This window comes from Elgaria multicarinata, chromosome 1 (genome assembly GCF_023053635.1).
Source record: "Elgaria multicarinata webbii isolate HBS135686 ecotype San Diego chromosome 1, rElgMul1.1.pri, whole genome shotgun sequence".
In the NCBI taxonomy this organism is placed as follows: Eukaryota; Metazoa; Chordata; class Lepidosauria; order Squamata; family Anguidae; genus Elgaria; species Elgaria multicarinata.
Window position 1 is genome coordinate 184057674 of NC_086171.1, and position 15735 is coordinate 184073408.

At 41.9% G+C, this 15735-nt stretch overlaps 2 protein-coding genes across 2 annotated transcripts in view; one reads left to right on the top strand and one right to left on the bottom strand.

The window, feature by feature from the left end:
* DYNLRB1 (dynein light chain roadblock-type 1) overlaps positions 1-15735 on the top strand; it is a 545722-nt gene that overhangs the window by 377778 nt on the left and 152209 nt on the right. The window lies entirely within an intron of this gene.
* RAB5IF (RAB5 interacting factor) lies at positions 2389-10529 on the bottom strand. Its single transcript, XM_063145192.1, has 4 exons — positions 10310-10529; positions 6894-6997; positions 5254-5383; positions 2389-4136 (listed from the first exon to the last, which is right to left on the bottom strand). The coding sequence occupies exons 1-4, from the start codon at positions 10448-10450 to the stop codon at positions 4095-4097; spliced, it is 417 nt and encodes a 138-aa protein (XP_063001262.1). The 5' UTR covers positions 10451-10529; the 3' UTR covers positions 2389-4094.

Here is a 15735-nt window from a genome sequence, read left to right on the forward strand (position 1 = left end):
TTAAAGCATCCTGGCAGGGAACTGAAATTCGGCAAGCCCTCCACGAAGCAGCACACATTGGACCTGTTCGCAGTTCTATCCATTGAGAGCAGCCATTATGTGGCTTTTGTTAGATACAGCCCTTCTAGACAGTCCCGGCTGTTCTTCGACAGCATGGCTGGCACATTACATAAGAAAGTATCTTGGGTGTGGTTTCTGAGGGTTATTATAAAAACCAGAGCAATTAGCTACTGAAGAAACAGTATTATTTCAAAATTTGTTCCCAAAGGTTCTTTCCCTTTCTATTGGCTCTTATTTCTCCCTAATTTCACTTCTGTCATTACACGGCTCTCGTTTCAGCACTGTTGCATCATGGCAATAAGCATAATTATTGCCATGTTCTCACAGCTCTTTTGCCCCAATGTAATAAGAGGACCCTTTAAAATAATGACACAAGAAAGAGCCTACAAAGGTGAATGCAAGGAGGGGGGATTCACAAAACATGCAATTTTCAGAATAAACTAAGAGGATATGATCGCTGTGGGGTGTTTTGAGAGTCAGGATGTACTCAGGGCAGTACTTGAGCCATATAAACAAGATATGCCAAGTTTAGCCCATGCCAGTTCCCTCAGTTCCTCCCTGCAAGAAGAAAGGAACAATAGGGAGACTAGCACAGACTATATTTGTCTCTGTACAATCCAAGGTCTAATGCTGGTACAGAGGTTCTCTCATTGGCTTCGGGGGCAATCACTCCCAAAGCCCTACTAAAACATTGAATCATAGAATAGTTGAGTTGGAAGGGGCCTATAAGGCCATGGAGTCCAACCCCCTGCTCAATGCAGGAATCCATCTTAAAGCATTCCTGACAGATGGCTGTCCAGCTGCCTCTTGAAGGCCTCTAGTGTGGGAGAGCCCACGACTTCCCTAGGTAATTGGTTCTATTATCTTACTCCTCTAACAGTCAGGAAGGTTTTCCTGATGTCCAGCCGGAATCTGGCTTCCTCTAACTTGAGCCCATTATTCCGTATCCTGCACTCTGGGATGGTCAAGAAGAGATCCTAGGCCTCCTCTGTGTGACCTTTCAAGTACTTGAAGAGTGCTGTCATATCTGTAGAAACATAATCTGATTGACAAAGACCAAACCCAGCCTTGGAGTAGTAGTCTTTCAACTGTTTCAATAGATGGGCAGTAGTAAAAATAAAATAAAAACCCATATGTGATTGTGACCCATAGCCCTCTAGCCAAGAACAGTCCATTCTGAATGCTTGAGAAGTGTTGAGAATCCTTGGACAGGGTGCCAATCCAGCACTCCACTGCCATCAAAGTATTGTATGTCCAATGTTAAGGGGATGGAAGCACATCTTCAGCTACTTAGCTAAGTCTCTTTCTGATTTTCGCAGATATCTGTGTGTTGGGTGGGGGTTCTTACTTTAAAAAAAAAACCATGCTGAGCATTAATTTAACTGGGTGTTTTTTTATTTCTACTTTAAATCCAATTAATTGCTTCCAAACTATTGATAATCAGGGAACTTGTCTCACTTCCTCAAAGTGGTGAGCGTAAGTCTTACATTGTCCCATAGTAGATGGCTGTTTGTTAGCCTAGCCTGATGCACAGATACTTAACTTCTTAAATTGAGGATCTCAACATAAGATGGACATTAGCTTATTCTGACACCATCATTCCTTCGCAAGCCACAGGTCAAAGCCAGATAGCACTATCTAGCCATAAGCAAAGCCCTAAACAACTTGGGACCAGGATGCCTGGTCCGTTTAAACTGATCCTTTGTTTCCTTAGAGGATGAGAAATGAACCAAAATGCCTGTGGTCAAGGCCTGCCCTAAAATTGGACACTATTTGGCTATGGTACCAGAGGAATTTGCTGCTGTGGATACCAAACAGATGGACAAATTTTCCAGAAGATTCTTCTGCAATGCTTACACATTCATGTACCAAGGTCTGAAACACAGCTTTTACAAATATCACATCAGAAACCGAACTCTCTCTATACTGGAGGGAGACTTTAAAAGCTCCCAAAAACCACAATCTTCCTATGGAAGATAGATGCACAAATCCTGGCTGGCCAAGAGCTATAGACTTCCAAAACACTTTACCTCAAAGTTAATGGCATTGGTCTGAGTAATACCAAGCCACTGCTTTGAATGCTAATCTCCTGGGCAAAGCCACAACATGGCCATCTTCTGGATTTCTTCAATGGCTGACAAACTGGTGGCAGGCACCTTCTTCCCTTGGCCTCTGGTGCTGGTCAGATCTCTTAAACAAATGCTAGTTCTAGCCATCCTTTTTGATGGCAAAGATCTATTTAGCGAATATTAAAGGACAAGTCAGTCACAAAGTTTTAATACCACTGTCAGAAATAAGAAAATGCAAGTACAAATGAAAAGCACCCAATCAGCTTCTTAATGATATATTTATTAGAGAGCTTCATGTATAAAATGATTTATTTTATTTGATGGGTGACTGAAGCTTTAAGTAAACAAAATCAGATGCTGATTAAGAAATGCAACTTAAACCCAGCAGAGATCAAGTTTCACAGGAGAAAAATGACTGCTTCCAATTGATATGGGGAATATGTAAGGCTAATCCACACACCAGAAGAGCAGATTCAGCAGGTTGGAAAAGACCTGTAAGAGCAGTGCCTGCTATGGCCCTCAGCATCTACAACAGAATTTCAACAGAATTATTCTCTGATGTTAGAACTGAGCAATTGCTCAGTGTTGAACAAAAGAATATAGAAAGCTATCTTGTGGAGTCAAGTATGCAAAAATTGGGGCTTAAAGAAGACCAAGAAGAATTAGGAATTCATCCACTGTGTGTTAAGACTCAAGTTAGTTTCTCACCATAAGGCAGTCTTAGTGCAAAGCTACTCTTCCCGCCCATTCAACTTGACAGTGCAATCCTATGCACTGGGAAATAAGTCCCATGGATTTCAATAGAACTTATGCCCAGGTAAACATGTATAGGATTACAGCCTTAGATTAAGATTAGAACAGAAAGATCTATTCCAAAAAGAGTCCACTTCCTAAAGATACTCATGTAGATAGTAATGCATACTTTAAAAATGGATTTAGATAATATCTATAGTTAAGAATCATAAGTACCCTAAACTAGTGTACAGTCAATGTCATTATTATCTTTGATACTGTTATTTAAGAATCACAAAGATTAGAACTGACACTCAGGTCAGATTACACCCAACCTGAAAGAGTTAGTTTCACGTACAAGACATTAGCTGCCTTAACTATTCTGTGTTGTGTTTGAACTTTAAAAATTATAAAGATCCCAAAGTAATTGAGTTCTGAAATATGTCTTGAATTATTTTGTGCATTTAGACTATTGAACTCTGAGGTAGGCTCTGAGAACTGAAGTTGGCTAACTGAACCATTAAGGTGTTCTTTAACCATGGTGACTGTTTCTAAAAGTTCAACAATCAAGCCAAATATGCCCAGCACTACTCAGTAAAGAGTTAAAATCCCAAAATTTAGGAAACAATCTGAAGATTATGCTTATAACATTGCCAAGCAACCAAAATTTAAGAAATCCTCAATGAATCAGTTAAAGACATTAATACTTAATACAATCAATTAAATCAGATCTTTAATTTTCTTAAAACAAAGCCAAGACAACCATCAAAATCTATGCTGTATAATCAATTCTGTAAAGTTCTCCTCCTGCCAAAAGCCTCATGATGGCTACTGCTTTAAAACTTACGTTTAACAAATGGAAGACGTCACAATTTGAATAGATCTTATTCAGAGAGGACAAAGTAATGGGCACAAATTAATTTATAGGGACACCCTTTTAGGATATAGAGATTTGTCATCGCCGTACTGGATAAAGTCACAGAGAGGGTTGAAAGGTTGAACAGTCTTGTACGTTTGCAAAACACTGATGGCTTTTTTTTTAAGTTCTGGAAAAGCAACATTTTTTTTTAAATAATCAAGACAGACTCAACTTCTCCTCTCAAAAGCCATGAGGCTTGTCCCATCTCCTTGGACCACGAGTATAAAAGCTGGCATTTTTATCTCCCCCCAGTCCAAAGGCTGTTCCTTAGAGTGTTCTTCACTCTATTAAGACAAGTGATTTGGCTGAGTATTTCAATCATAATGGATGGCAGTGTAGAAGATTATCCAGACAACCTGAAAGGGAATACAAACAAGACATCAGCAAAGGATCTATAACGCTTTGGGTTGTTATATCTATACCATCCACTAAGCCTCAAGAGTGAAGTATTTTTCTTTACTCTTTTTAAATAAGGCACTATTCCAATCCATGGCAAGGAAGAAATTTTAAGAATAGTCTGTTAGAAACCTCATTGTTTGCAGTAGTGGTGAAGAAGTGTGGGACAACTCCCCCTATATTTGCCTTATGTTTCGGCAACATACACTACATAAGATAACTTGGGACTATGACAGAGATGAAACTATCTGGGAAGTGGCTGTTTTATATATAAAAGGTAAAATGTTGTATTTAAATTTTTTGTTACTAATCCAGAAGCTCTGCAACAGTGTGGACTAATCTTCTGCTTAAATAACAACTGATGAAACCTTTAGTTTGTCTTCTCTTACCACCAATATTTGGGCTAGTTTGTACATTCACTAGAATCGGGTAACAAAGCTTTTCTAGCCCTATAGTATTTTGGACTGCAAGTCAAGGAGAGCATTTTTAATGTTTCCCATGAAACAAAATTCCATGCACTTAGAAAATAACACCAGGGAAAAGACTAGGCTGTCTGCTACATATAGGGAGGTGTTGGGTTTGGGGTGGATTTTTTGTTTATAGGGAACATTCAAACACCATCATCACCCCACTCCTTCAGCATGAAATGGTACAGGCCATGAAAGGCCTCACTATTATTACTCTTGGACGAATGCAATAGCGTCTGTCTGTCTGCCAGTACAACAGCATCTATCAGCAGAATGGATTCTACCTCCCACTGTGCCTCCCCCAGTCTGCTCCAGAGGGATAGGACACCCTCTGGAACAGATTTCTGGGGTTCACATGGGAAAGGAAAGTACCACTGTGCAAAGCAAAGTTTGCTCAGGTACACTTTTTCTAAAATCTATACATTCACCTCTTTTAGCTAGGCAATGTCTACACCATTCGCTGCTTGCAATCTTATGTCACTTTCATTTTTTGTTCCTGTCTTCCACTTGATTTCCTTTCCCTCTATAGTTAAAGGTTTTTTAGATGTATCGGGGTGATTTCTCCCTCTTGTTGAGTGCCAGCATTCAACAAATAAATAGCATAGATTACCAGAAACAATGCAAAAGATGTCATGAACCCTTCCTTTGTTAGTTCCCATGTTCCACCATACTCCTCTTCATCTATTTGCTGAAAGCTACTAAAATAGAGGTACAAGACTCCGGCATTTATGAGGCAGAATCTGTGGAGAGGAAGAAAAGATATTGGAAATCATAATTCAATTTACATTGTGAACACATCAAATATGCCAGCCACAAAATTAACAGAAGATGCTCTAGAATCACAGAATACCGTATTTCTTCAATTGTAAGACGCCATCGATTGTAAGAAGCACACTAATTTCAGTACCAACAACAGAAAAAAAAACCTAAGACACACCCGCGATTCTAAGACGCACCCTATTTTTAGAGATGTTTATATTGGAAAAAAAGTGAGTCTTAGAATCGAAGAAATAGGGTAGTAGAGTTGGAAGGGGCCTATAAGGCTATCGAGTCCAACCCCCCACTCAATGCAGGAATCCACCTTAAAGCATCCCTGACAGATGGTTGTCCAGTTGCCTCTTGAAGGCCTCTAATGCGGGGGAGCCCACGACCTCCGTAGGTCATTAGTTCCATTGTCGTACTGCTCTAACAGTCAGGAAGTTTTTCCTGATGTCTGGGCAGAATCTGGCTTCCTGTAACTTGAGCCCACTATTCCGTGTCCTGCACTCTGGGATGTTTGAGAAGAGATCCTGTGCAGTTCCCGTTTATTTTAATGGGGTATTTACATGACAATGTCCTAGTGAAATGAGGCCTATGGATCAGATCAATTTCTTCTACTCTGCCACCCCAAACCCACTGACTAGATGGATACTCTTATCTTTCCTCATGGCAGGACTGCCTATGAATACACGATACTTTAGACAAATAACTATTTAACAAGGTACAAACATTATTTTTAAAAAAGTATTGACCTGAACACCAACAAAAAGTTTTCCAGTGTGACTTCCCACTATTCATCATTCAACTCAAGTTATGAAGTCTCGCCACACAGCAGGTTTTTGATAGTTGGGAGGCTTCCTCACCACCACCACAGTGACATCATAAATTAATATGTTAACTGCTAGAAGACTGTCCAAAAACAGGTATTTAATAGTTCAGATTTTGTTTTCCTTCACAAGCTGCCATGGCTTTTTGTTTATTAATTGCAATTAGTATCCTATGCTTCTTTTATTAGCTCTCATCAAAGCTGGAAAAAGCAATGCAAGCTCTTAGATACCACTATACCTTTGTAACCAAATCTACCATTTTAGGTATCAGCTACATATAGAATGGAAACTTTTCAAGTTCCTAGGCAACTATTTTTAAGCCTCTGAGTGACAGGGTTTTGTTAACGAACATTCACTGAGCATAAAGTATTGCAACCACTATTTTTGTTAAATAGCAAACAACCACTATAGTTATTCAGCTCTAGAATTTTTAGTGTATGATTTTGGTATCCTTTTGTTCCCTCTGCACTGAAAGGAAGAAATTATATCTATCTTTTGTATACATTGTACAGTGAGACCATTGTAGGCTCTCTTTTTGGGAGTTACTAGCTCACAACAACTTATAATGCAAGATATATAGGGGGTGCATGTCCATTTAATCTCAACTGTTTCAACTTCAACCTACATCATTTTTTCAACAAAGCAAGAAGAAATAAAAACTTACATTGCTATGCCCACAAATCCCTTCAGTGGAACAATGCCCCAGATCACTCCCAAGATAACAGCAATGATCTGCCGGAACCAGTAAATGACATCTAGAAATTCATCCTACAAAGAATAAAACAGAAGTTTATTTGGACCCCATTATTCATAAAGAACATATCTGGGAGAATGCCACATGTGATAAAAACAAGTCTGGCCTTTGAAAATACCTCAAACCAAATAAATAAATAAATAATAACAACAACAAATTTATTTATTTATTACCCGCCTCTCCCTCTGGATCGAGGCAGGGAACAACACCAAAAGGATTAGGGTGTTGTTTGTATAATCCTTTTGAAGGCTTGTTCAAAAGGATTATACAAGCATTTGAGAAGAAGGCTTCAGACATACTCAACTGAGATACCTGAGAGAAGCAGCAGGGACTGAATCACAACTGAATTCCCTCTTCCCTCCCCATCCACTTTTCCTTGTGTGTCATGTCTTTTTTAGAATGTAAGCCTGAGGGTAGGGACTGTCTTCTTTATTGATAAATTCTAAGCTGCTCTGAGAGCCTTTTGGCTGAGGTGCGGGATAAAAATACTCTAAATAAATAATAAATAAATAAACTACTGTTATCTAAATTTGAAATATATTTCAAAGTGCTAGCTTGCTCAGAGTAGCAGACACACATTTAAATGCTTTGTGACATCCAAATATTTTTGGTTTCTGAAACTGTATTCTACTGGTATTTTAAGGAGCTTCATGTAGTGATTTTAGCTTTACAACAACCCTATGAGGTAGGTTAAGCTGAGAGAGAACATGACTGAGCCAAAGTATGCCACTCAGTCAGTTTTATGATCAAGTGGGATTTGAAGCTTGGATTCTGCTATCCAAGTCCAACACTTCCCACTATATCATGCTGGCTTTCACAGTTAAACATCTGGGTTGATCAAGTAGCTTATATGTTTCCTGACTGCAATTATTCGAATAACCAGAAGTTCAGATAAAGGGTATACTATTAACACAGGATAATGCTAATACACAGCTTGATGAAGAACAGTCTGGTCCAGATGAAATGCAGATAATAGGGGAACTCTGCCTTTTCAGTTCTACGGTCACATAAAATGAATGCACCATCAAGGCATCATCTCCAGGCAACTTGTGGCCCTCCAAATGTTTTGGCCTACAATTCCCATCAACCCTAGCCAGCATAGTCAATGGTGAAGGATGATGGAAGCTGTAGGCCAAACATCTGGAGGGCCACAAGTTGCCCACTCCAGATCTATATGAAGTATCCCCACCCCCAATCTTACAGCACAATTTCATGCATGCCTACTCAGAGGTAAGTCCTATGGAGTTCATTGGGGCTTGCTCTCGGGTAAGTGGGTAGAGGATTGCAGCCTTAATACTTTTTCCTTCAGGCAGGGATCAGGCACAGATGATATAAACTTTATACCTATCCCCCCATCCCCCGCTGCCTTCAGTTGCCCGTGCAAAGCTTAAAGCATTTCTTTTGTGTTTCCCTAGCAAAGACTAGGTACTCTACTTTAATAAGCAAGTATGAAATGGGAAGAAGTTTTTATTGCAATCCACACATGTATTCATATCTGTTTCAATACAAGACAACCTCCTCACCCCAACACACCATTACTTACAATTATTGACAGGGAGGAGGGAATTTCCACTTGCAATGAAAAGCTGGGGAGAAGTTGCACCTTTTACCACAGGATTGTTATGTTTTAAAGATAACTCTTTCAGACCCAAAACAAGCATCTAGCCCATGTTAGCAAAAGGGAAGTTCTATTCCCTAATAGAGAAAGTGGCTCCATAAAATAAGGTAATCTGTAGAATAAGGCGTTGATGTCCGAATCTCCCCCGTACCTACAATTAGACTATATCATAAAAGAGACCATATTCTAATTTAGAATAAACAAACCAAATATACTTCTCAAGTAAACAGTAAGATCTGAACTGAATCACTAAGACAAGTGCTGCAAATGTTAATTGCTGTCAGTTTGCCTAAATCAACTGTGTGCTATTTTATAGTTTGGGCAGTACCTAATACTACCTCTGTGCCTCCGCTAGTTCTGTGAGCACAACCACAAGGAACTAGCAAGTGCACACTTCCACAATGAGACAGGCTAGTGGATCTGTCTTCTGAGAGCTATCTTCTGTTAGCTCCACTGACCTGTGCCGTTCCAGAAGCAAGTGTTTCCACTAATTTCCTATTGCTTTGGGGACCACTAGGCTACTGCCCTTTGTTTTGTTCCATGATGAACTTTTAAAAAGCCCATCTGGCCATATGAGCTACACTGCTGGGAAAATAAGCCTGTCAACTGGGATAAAAAGTCAACATGATCCATCAATGGCCAAACCTTAGCCAGGTTATTCCACCAGGCATCTTGCTTCTTCAGCGGGGAGTGTCTGTGTGTGTGTGTCAGAATCGTATGTTCTAATCTGAACATTAATCATATTATGGTGCTACTAACCATAATATGTTGGTGCAGCCCATCTCTATTTTTTTTCATTTGAAAGAAAGCCCCACTGTATTCACTGGATCTTGCTCCCAAGTATTCTATTAATTTGTCAAACTTACTGACCACAAAGTAGTTTGCCAAAGATCTCCCAATGAGGCCCCGGTGGAGCCAGGACTTAAGACCCAATCTTTGCGCTAATGTAGCCAACAATAATCAACTGTGGGATCCTACAATAAAACAAGAGCATTTTATACCACCTGAAGCTGGGGTTGTATTTTCTGAGGGTACATTTCGTCAGCAACTTGAGAATTTGACTCCTGTTGACTCTTTAAAAACCCAGTACACCATCTAAAATTATCTCCAGCTTTGTTTTCCACTTATCAAGGAACATATGTGCCCTAGAGACAAGTCTAGATAACAGCTGGATTATACATTTTCCAAAAAATGTGGGCTCAACCATTGCTTGTTTCTTCAACTCAGTAGCCTTAGGGACAGTCCCAGGTGCAACCCGAAATCATCCCAGCACCTTCAAGAGCCCAATTTGCAACCCGAAATCATCCCAGCACCTTCAAGAGCCCAATTTGCATGTATGCAACCTCCTACTACGTTTTACCTTGCGACTAAACAGTCTCCGCCGCTTCAATCGTGAACCAGCGTTTATTCCTTCTCTCCCTATTTGCTTTGCTTACAATCTAGCCCAGCCGTCCCCAATCTGACTCCCTCCAGAGGTACTGGACTACAACTCCCACAATCCCCCAGATGGCTGGGGGATTGTGGGAGTTGAAGTCCAACACCTCTGGAGGGCTGGCCGAATTAAGCCCTCAGGTTGATTTTACACCTTTTCTACCCTAGCGATTCTATTGGTCAGTTTTCCATCCCTGGAGCTCGGGCCAAGCCAGTCCCCAGCCTGACAGCGCAAGGCCGCGCCGCCGCCGCCACCGCGGTCCGGCCTAGGCCTCACCTTGTCTTCCCAGGCGGCGTCACTCCGCAATGCTTTGCTCCAGAGCGAGCCCCGCAACACTCCGCCCCCGCCGTTGGCCACCAGGTGCTGCTGCGAGTGCGGGTGCGACGTCGGCTCCTCCTTCCGCCGGCCGCCGCTCATCGTCCCCCCAACCAGGCCCCAAGCTCAGCGCGCCCCGCGGTCACGGCCGGGAAGACACCCGCACGCCCACGTGAGCGCCGGCCCCACGGCCCGACCAATGGCGTCGCCCTCTAGCCACGCGACTCTCAGCACGTGACCGGAGCGCACTACGGGGAGAGAAGAGGGCCATGCGGGAAACGGCGTTGCTCTTGCTGTCCCGGCAGCGCAGACTGGTGGCGGGGACCGTACAACGCAGCCTGCCGGAGTCCGTCGGTGGAGATGCGCAGAGAGTCTTGGATGCCCGCTTGGGGTCAACCAGTGGAGGCTGGTGACTCCGATTTCGGTGGGGCTGTGAATCCAGTCTGGGTTTCAGCCAGAACCAGCCAGAACTCTAAAGGAGCTATCCAAGGGGTTGAACTATTTCGGGGTTAGAGTTGGATACTTGGATACCTTGGATACTTGGTCACCAACACTTCTTTCCCCCTGCAACTCAGACACTGGAGCGAGGCCTGCCTAAATTTCAAGATTAAAGACCCAAGACTTATTGCCATTCTATCTGCGCAGCCATATCCTAAACATGTTAAGTCGGAAGCCGCCCTGCATTGACTGACATTACTCTGGACTTTCCAGAGGGTACCTGTATTTCTCTCTTCCCCCAAAACAATAAAGAATCTTCTGGCACCTTAAAGCAGGGGTGGGCAACTTGTGGCCCTGCAGCTGTTTTGGCCTACAACTCCCATCAACCTTAGCCAGCGGTGAGAGATCATGAGAGCTGTGTAGGCCAAAACACCTGGAGGGTGAAGTTTGCCCACCACTGCCTCAAAGACAAACACATTTAAGGGGCAAACATATGCACATTGAGAAAGGAGGGGGGAAAGTCCTACAACACCCATCATTCTTTCAGCCAGCCATGCTGAGAACTGTAGGGCTTTTTTTCTGTCTAAACATGCATAGGATTGGGCCCTTTTTCTTGCATTGACATGTACAGTAGCCACAAAAGCTTATGCCAGAATGAATTGGTTAGTCCTTATGGTGCCGCAAGACTCTTGGTTGGTTTTAGTATACAATTGTAATCTTTCTTAAGGTTGTTTTCAAGAGGAACCTGCAACAAAATGTTATAGTATAAAGAGTTCCTGTTTAGAATTTTGACCTGCCCCCACCCTCAGCCTGCCATACCTGTTCAGGGATACCCCACTCCATTCTGCCCACCTTCCCCCCACCCCAGCCAACAGTCACTCAGCATTCCATGGCCAGCAAGCATGCTTCATCTCATTGGACGGTTTTATGGACCCTCCCTTTGCCCTTTAATGTTTTGTTAATTCTTTTGTACTTAAGCAAACCTTGTGATTCCTTCCAGCCTGCTGATACCTTGTGCATGGGTGGTGCTATTTTGTCTAACTAAAGATCCATACTTGGAGAATGAATTCATTATTCATATATAGGATTTATTATTATTCCCATTGTTTTGTGTTAGGAATATATACTCCACCCTTCAAAAAATTGGTAGCTTGCACAATATAATACAAGTAATATAATAAAATACAAATTAAAAACAATTTACAACAGCAGCAGTGGCAGTACAGGAACAAAATCCAGTATCAGGGATAAAATGATTCAACTCTACAGACTCATTGCATCGTGGTCAGTGGGCATCTGCATAGTGACATAGTATCAATACTTGGCAGTAGTAGGAAAGACTGTCTTGTGTTGTGAATAATGTATAAGACCAGGGAAACCTGGGTTCTAATTCTTGCCCAGCTATGAACTGCCAGAACGGTCACATTCAACCTCAGCCACTTTCAGTTCTGTGTTTGCGAAATGGTGATCCTCCTTTGAATCTAACCCTTCCTCAAGGAGCTCAGGGCAATATACAAACCCCACAACAGAGCTGCTAGATAGGTTAGGTTTATTCCCACCCCCGCAAAAGGGGGGAGACACTTGGTCTTGAATAAGGGCACATTGTGACCTTCACAGCAGAGCAAAGCTTTGGATCTGAGGTTTACTATATTTTAGCCCAACACCCACACTGGACCTATACTTACCTGCCAACAGATAGAGGGCACTAGGCTAGAGCAGCAACTAGGGATGGGCAGGGGAAGAGATGGTTGAGTAAATTAGAAGGTGAGTCCATGTTTGAAAAGTTTGAGAAATACTACCTTTACAGTATCCACTAAAGCTTATGCCAGAATAAATTTGTAATTTTTAAGGTGCCACATGACACTTTGTTCTTTTTGCCTTAACAGAGCAATCATATGCTTGTCTACTTAAGTAAGTGCTACTAAATTCAATGGGGCAATTCTGCAATCCTATGTACACTTACCTGGGAGTAATCCCACTCTGTTCAATACAGCTTATTCCCAGGAAATTATGAATTAGGCTGCAGCTTTTGAGTATTTTTTATACCACCCTTCAGTTCAATGGGAGGGGCTGTGGCTCTGTGGTAGAGTTGCACACAGAAAGTCCTCGGTTTGAACCTCAAGATGTCCAGGTAAGTTGGGGGGGGGGGGACACTCCTACTTGAAACTATGGAGAGCCACTGCCAGTCAGTGTCAACAGTACTTGGCTTGATGGACCAAGAGTCAGTGTAAGGCAGCTTTCTATGTTCTTGTATCCCAGGGCAGTTTGCAAAGAGAATAAAGCAATTAACATGAGAATAGAAACAAATATAATAAGCAAAAGGCCACAAAATCATAAAAGCAGCATAGAACAAGTCTGCAGGATTAACACTGTATCAAAAAACAAACAAACCCAAGAACAAAAAATAAGAAGGTCTTCATCTGGCATCAAATAGGACTATGATCTTGCATAAGGTATGCATCCAGAATTCTGTCTTGTCCTTCAAAGGAAAAAAGAAACACTTGCAAATGCTAACCTTTTCATATATTGCATTCATTAGGTGTACACTTAACTCTTTTAAAGCACTCCAAAACAAAACATTTTAAAATCTGTTTTATAAAGGGCGAATGTTACAAACAGATGTTTTGATACACCAGTATAATAAAGGTAGATTGGTGCAGATTGGCTACCGCTCAACCCAGGTGTGTTGTTGATGCAAAATATGACTTGGCCCTTAGGCTGGAGGAAGCAGAGTATAAAATTTTGCCTCAATCCTGCTCTAATTATGGGCAAATAGTCTTGGGACCCCAGGATAAGGATACATTCCCTATGCTATCAACAGATGCAATACAGCCTGCACAAGCATTGCCCTAAGATAGAAAAATGCATCTTATATGCATTTACATTTGCAACCACTGTGCCCAGAAAGCTGCTTCCTCATATGACTGGATCTCCCTTTCTGGTTGAGGGCAAAGATATTTTGTAAAGAAAGCTCTTTTACTGTGTTCATTTGCCACAAGGTGGCAGAAAGGTATCATCTTCCATTGCTTCTACAATAGTGCATTATTCTGCCTTTTACCCTGGGAGCCTCTCTCTTTCTCTCCTAAGATCGCAAATACAGCCATTAGAGATAAAAGGCACTGGGGAATTTACAATATTTGCTTAACCCACTGCTCTCACAGTAGGAATATAGCTCCTAAAACTGCACTGCTCTTAAGGCCCCCTCTGTGGTGAAACATTAAAGTGTTGAAGCTCATAACGTATCTACAAGGCGTCAAAGCCAAACCTTCCTGTGGGCTTAGTTAAATAAAAAACCAACAACGCCTTCTGGGCCATGGAATGAGCTCTGCATACAAAAAGAACTGAAATACTTTGGACAGGAAAAAGCAATAAAAATTTATTAAGGGGTCAAACAAAGGAGCAGAGAGTACCCGGCTGTCATAATGGTAATTTAGCAGAAGCCACCCGAAACATACACCCTCTGGAAAAACATATTTCTTCAGTGTGTTTACACATTGTGCTGTCTACTGAATTTTTTACCTAATACTGGAATTTCTCCTAAACATATTTTTTCAGAACTAGTCCCACTGAGTTCAATGAATAATCCTCCTACAAGTCTGCTCTGAACTAAACCCCGTGGAGCTCAGTAGGGCTTACTCCCAAGGAAGTGGGTGTAGGATTGCAGCTTAAATGCAGTTGTTTTGATGGCACAATGATTTACCACAGGGATGGGGGAACTTGTGGCCTTCCAGATGTTGTTGGACTGCAACTTCCTCACCATTGGCTATGCTGGCTAGGGCTGATGGGAGTTGCAGTCCAAAAACATCTGGAGGGCAACACATTCTTCATCCCTGCTTCCCCAATTTACTCAGGAATTGTATCAGAGAGTTAGTGCTGTGTAGTGGCTCAAAGTAAGGACCATCAAACAATTAAAAACAAATCATTCTCAAATAATCATATGGGGTTTAATAAATTAATCTTACATCTACATATTTGTGCAAATTAGTCAACAACAGTTCTGAAGGAGAGAGAAAAGAATTTTCCTTCTTTGTTCTAGGGGCTGCCTAAATGGCACTGGGTTGCTGCTGTGTTTAAAGAAACCCCTGCGCTTTATCTGCTGTGGGGTGGTGGCAGCTAATCCCGACAGAGAAAGCATGGGGTTTCTGGCAGCCATTTGGCCGATCAAGCCTGCGGCTACCTGCTGCCTAGGTGGATGGCGACTAATCAGGGGTCACCATCCACCCAGGAATGCCTCCACTGCAACACCAGAGTGTGGTTAGATGGTGGATGCACCACATTTGCATTGTAATACATACAAAACCTGAATATTAATATAGTTAAATAAATACAAGTTTTAAGCTAAAGAACTCAGTGTATATTCTACAGTGGGTTTATATATATATATATATATATATATATATATATATATATATATCCAGCCCTATATCTAAGTCAGCCTCCCCCAATCTACTGCTCTCTACATGTTTTGGACTACAACTCCCACCATTCCCAGCCAGCATGGCCTGATGAGTGGGGATGATGGAAGTTGTAGTCCAACACATCTAGAAAGCAGCAGGTTGGGGGAGGCTGACCTAAGTTCCAAGATGACAAGATGGCACCGCAACCATTCCATGTACAAAAGACGACTGGGCTGGCAGTTGATTTTTTATTCAACGCTGGCAATGGGACAGCATCCTTCTCTGCACAGGAAGGCAGCAGGCCAGCTTAAGGGGTGTAGGGCAGGCTACACGGCACACAAATTAGCAAGTTCAAGTTAAAAGAAAGGGGATTTTGATTAAAGGTCTTCCTGCTGGTATGAGCTGTCTGACCGTGCAACAGACTACCTGGGAAGCTGAGGGACTATTCTTCTCTTCGTTATAGGTTTTAAGCAGAGGCTTGGTGGCTACTTAGTATTAGTATTGTTGCATTGTAACAGAGGGCTGCCTACATTGCCAGGCAGTTTAACTAGA

What these genes read in the sequence shown, in the direction of transcription:
- RAB5IF (XM_063145192.1), bottom strand. Translation starts at nt 10,450, where the DNA reads ATGAGCGGCGGCCGGCGGAAGGAGGAGCCGACGTCGCACCCGCACTCG. An exon ending in GGATTTGTGGGCATAGCAAT is followed by an intron (nt 5,384 to 6,893) that starts GTAAGTTTTTAT and finishes TCCTCTCCACAG; the next exon opens with ATTCTGCCTCATAAATGCCG. An exon ending in CATCTTTTGCATTGTTTCTG is followed by an intron (nt 4,137 to 5,253) that starts GTAATCTATGCT and finishes ATTCCCTTTCAG; the next exon opens with GTTGTCTGGATAATCTTCTA.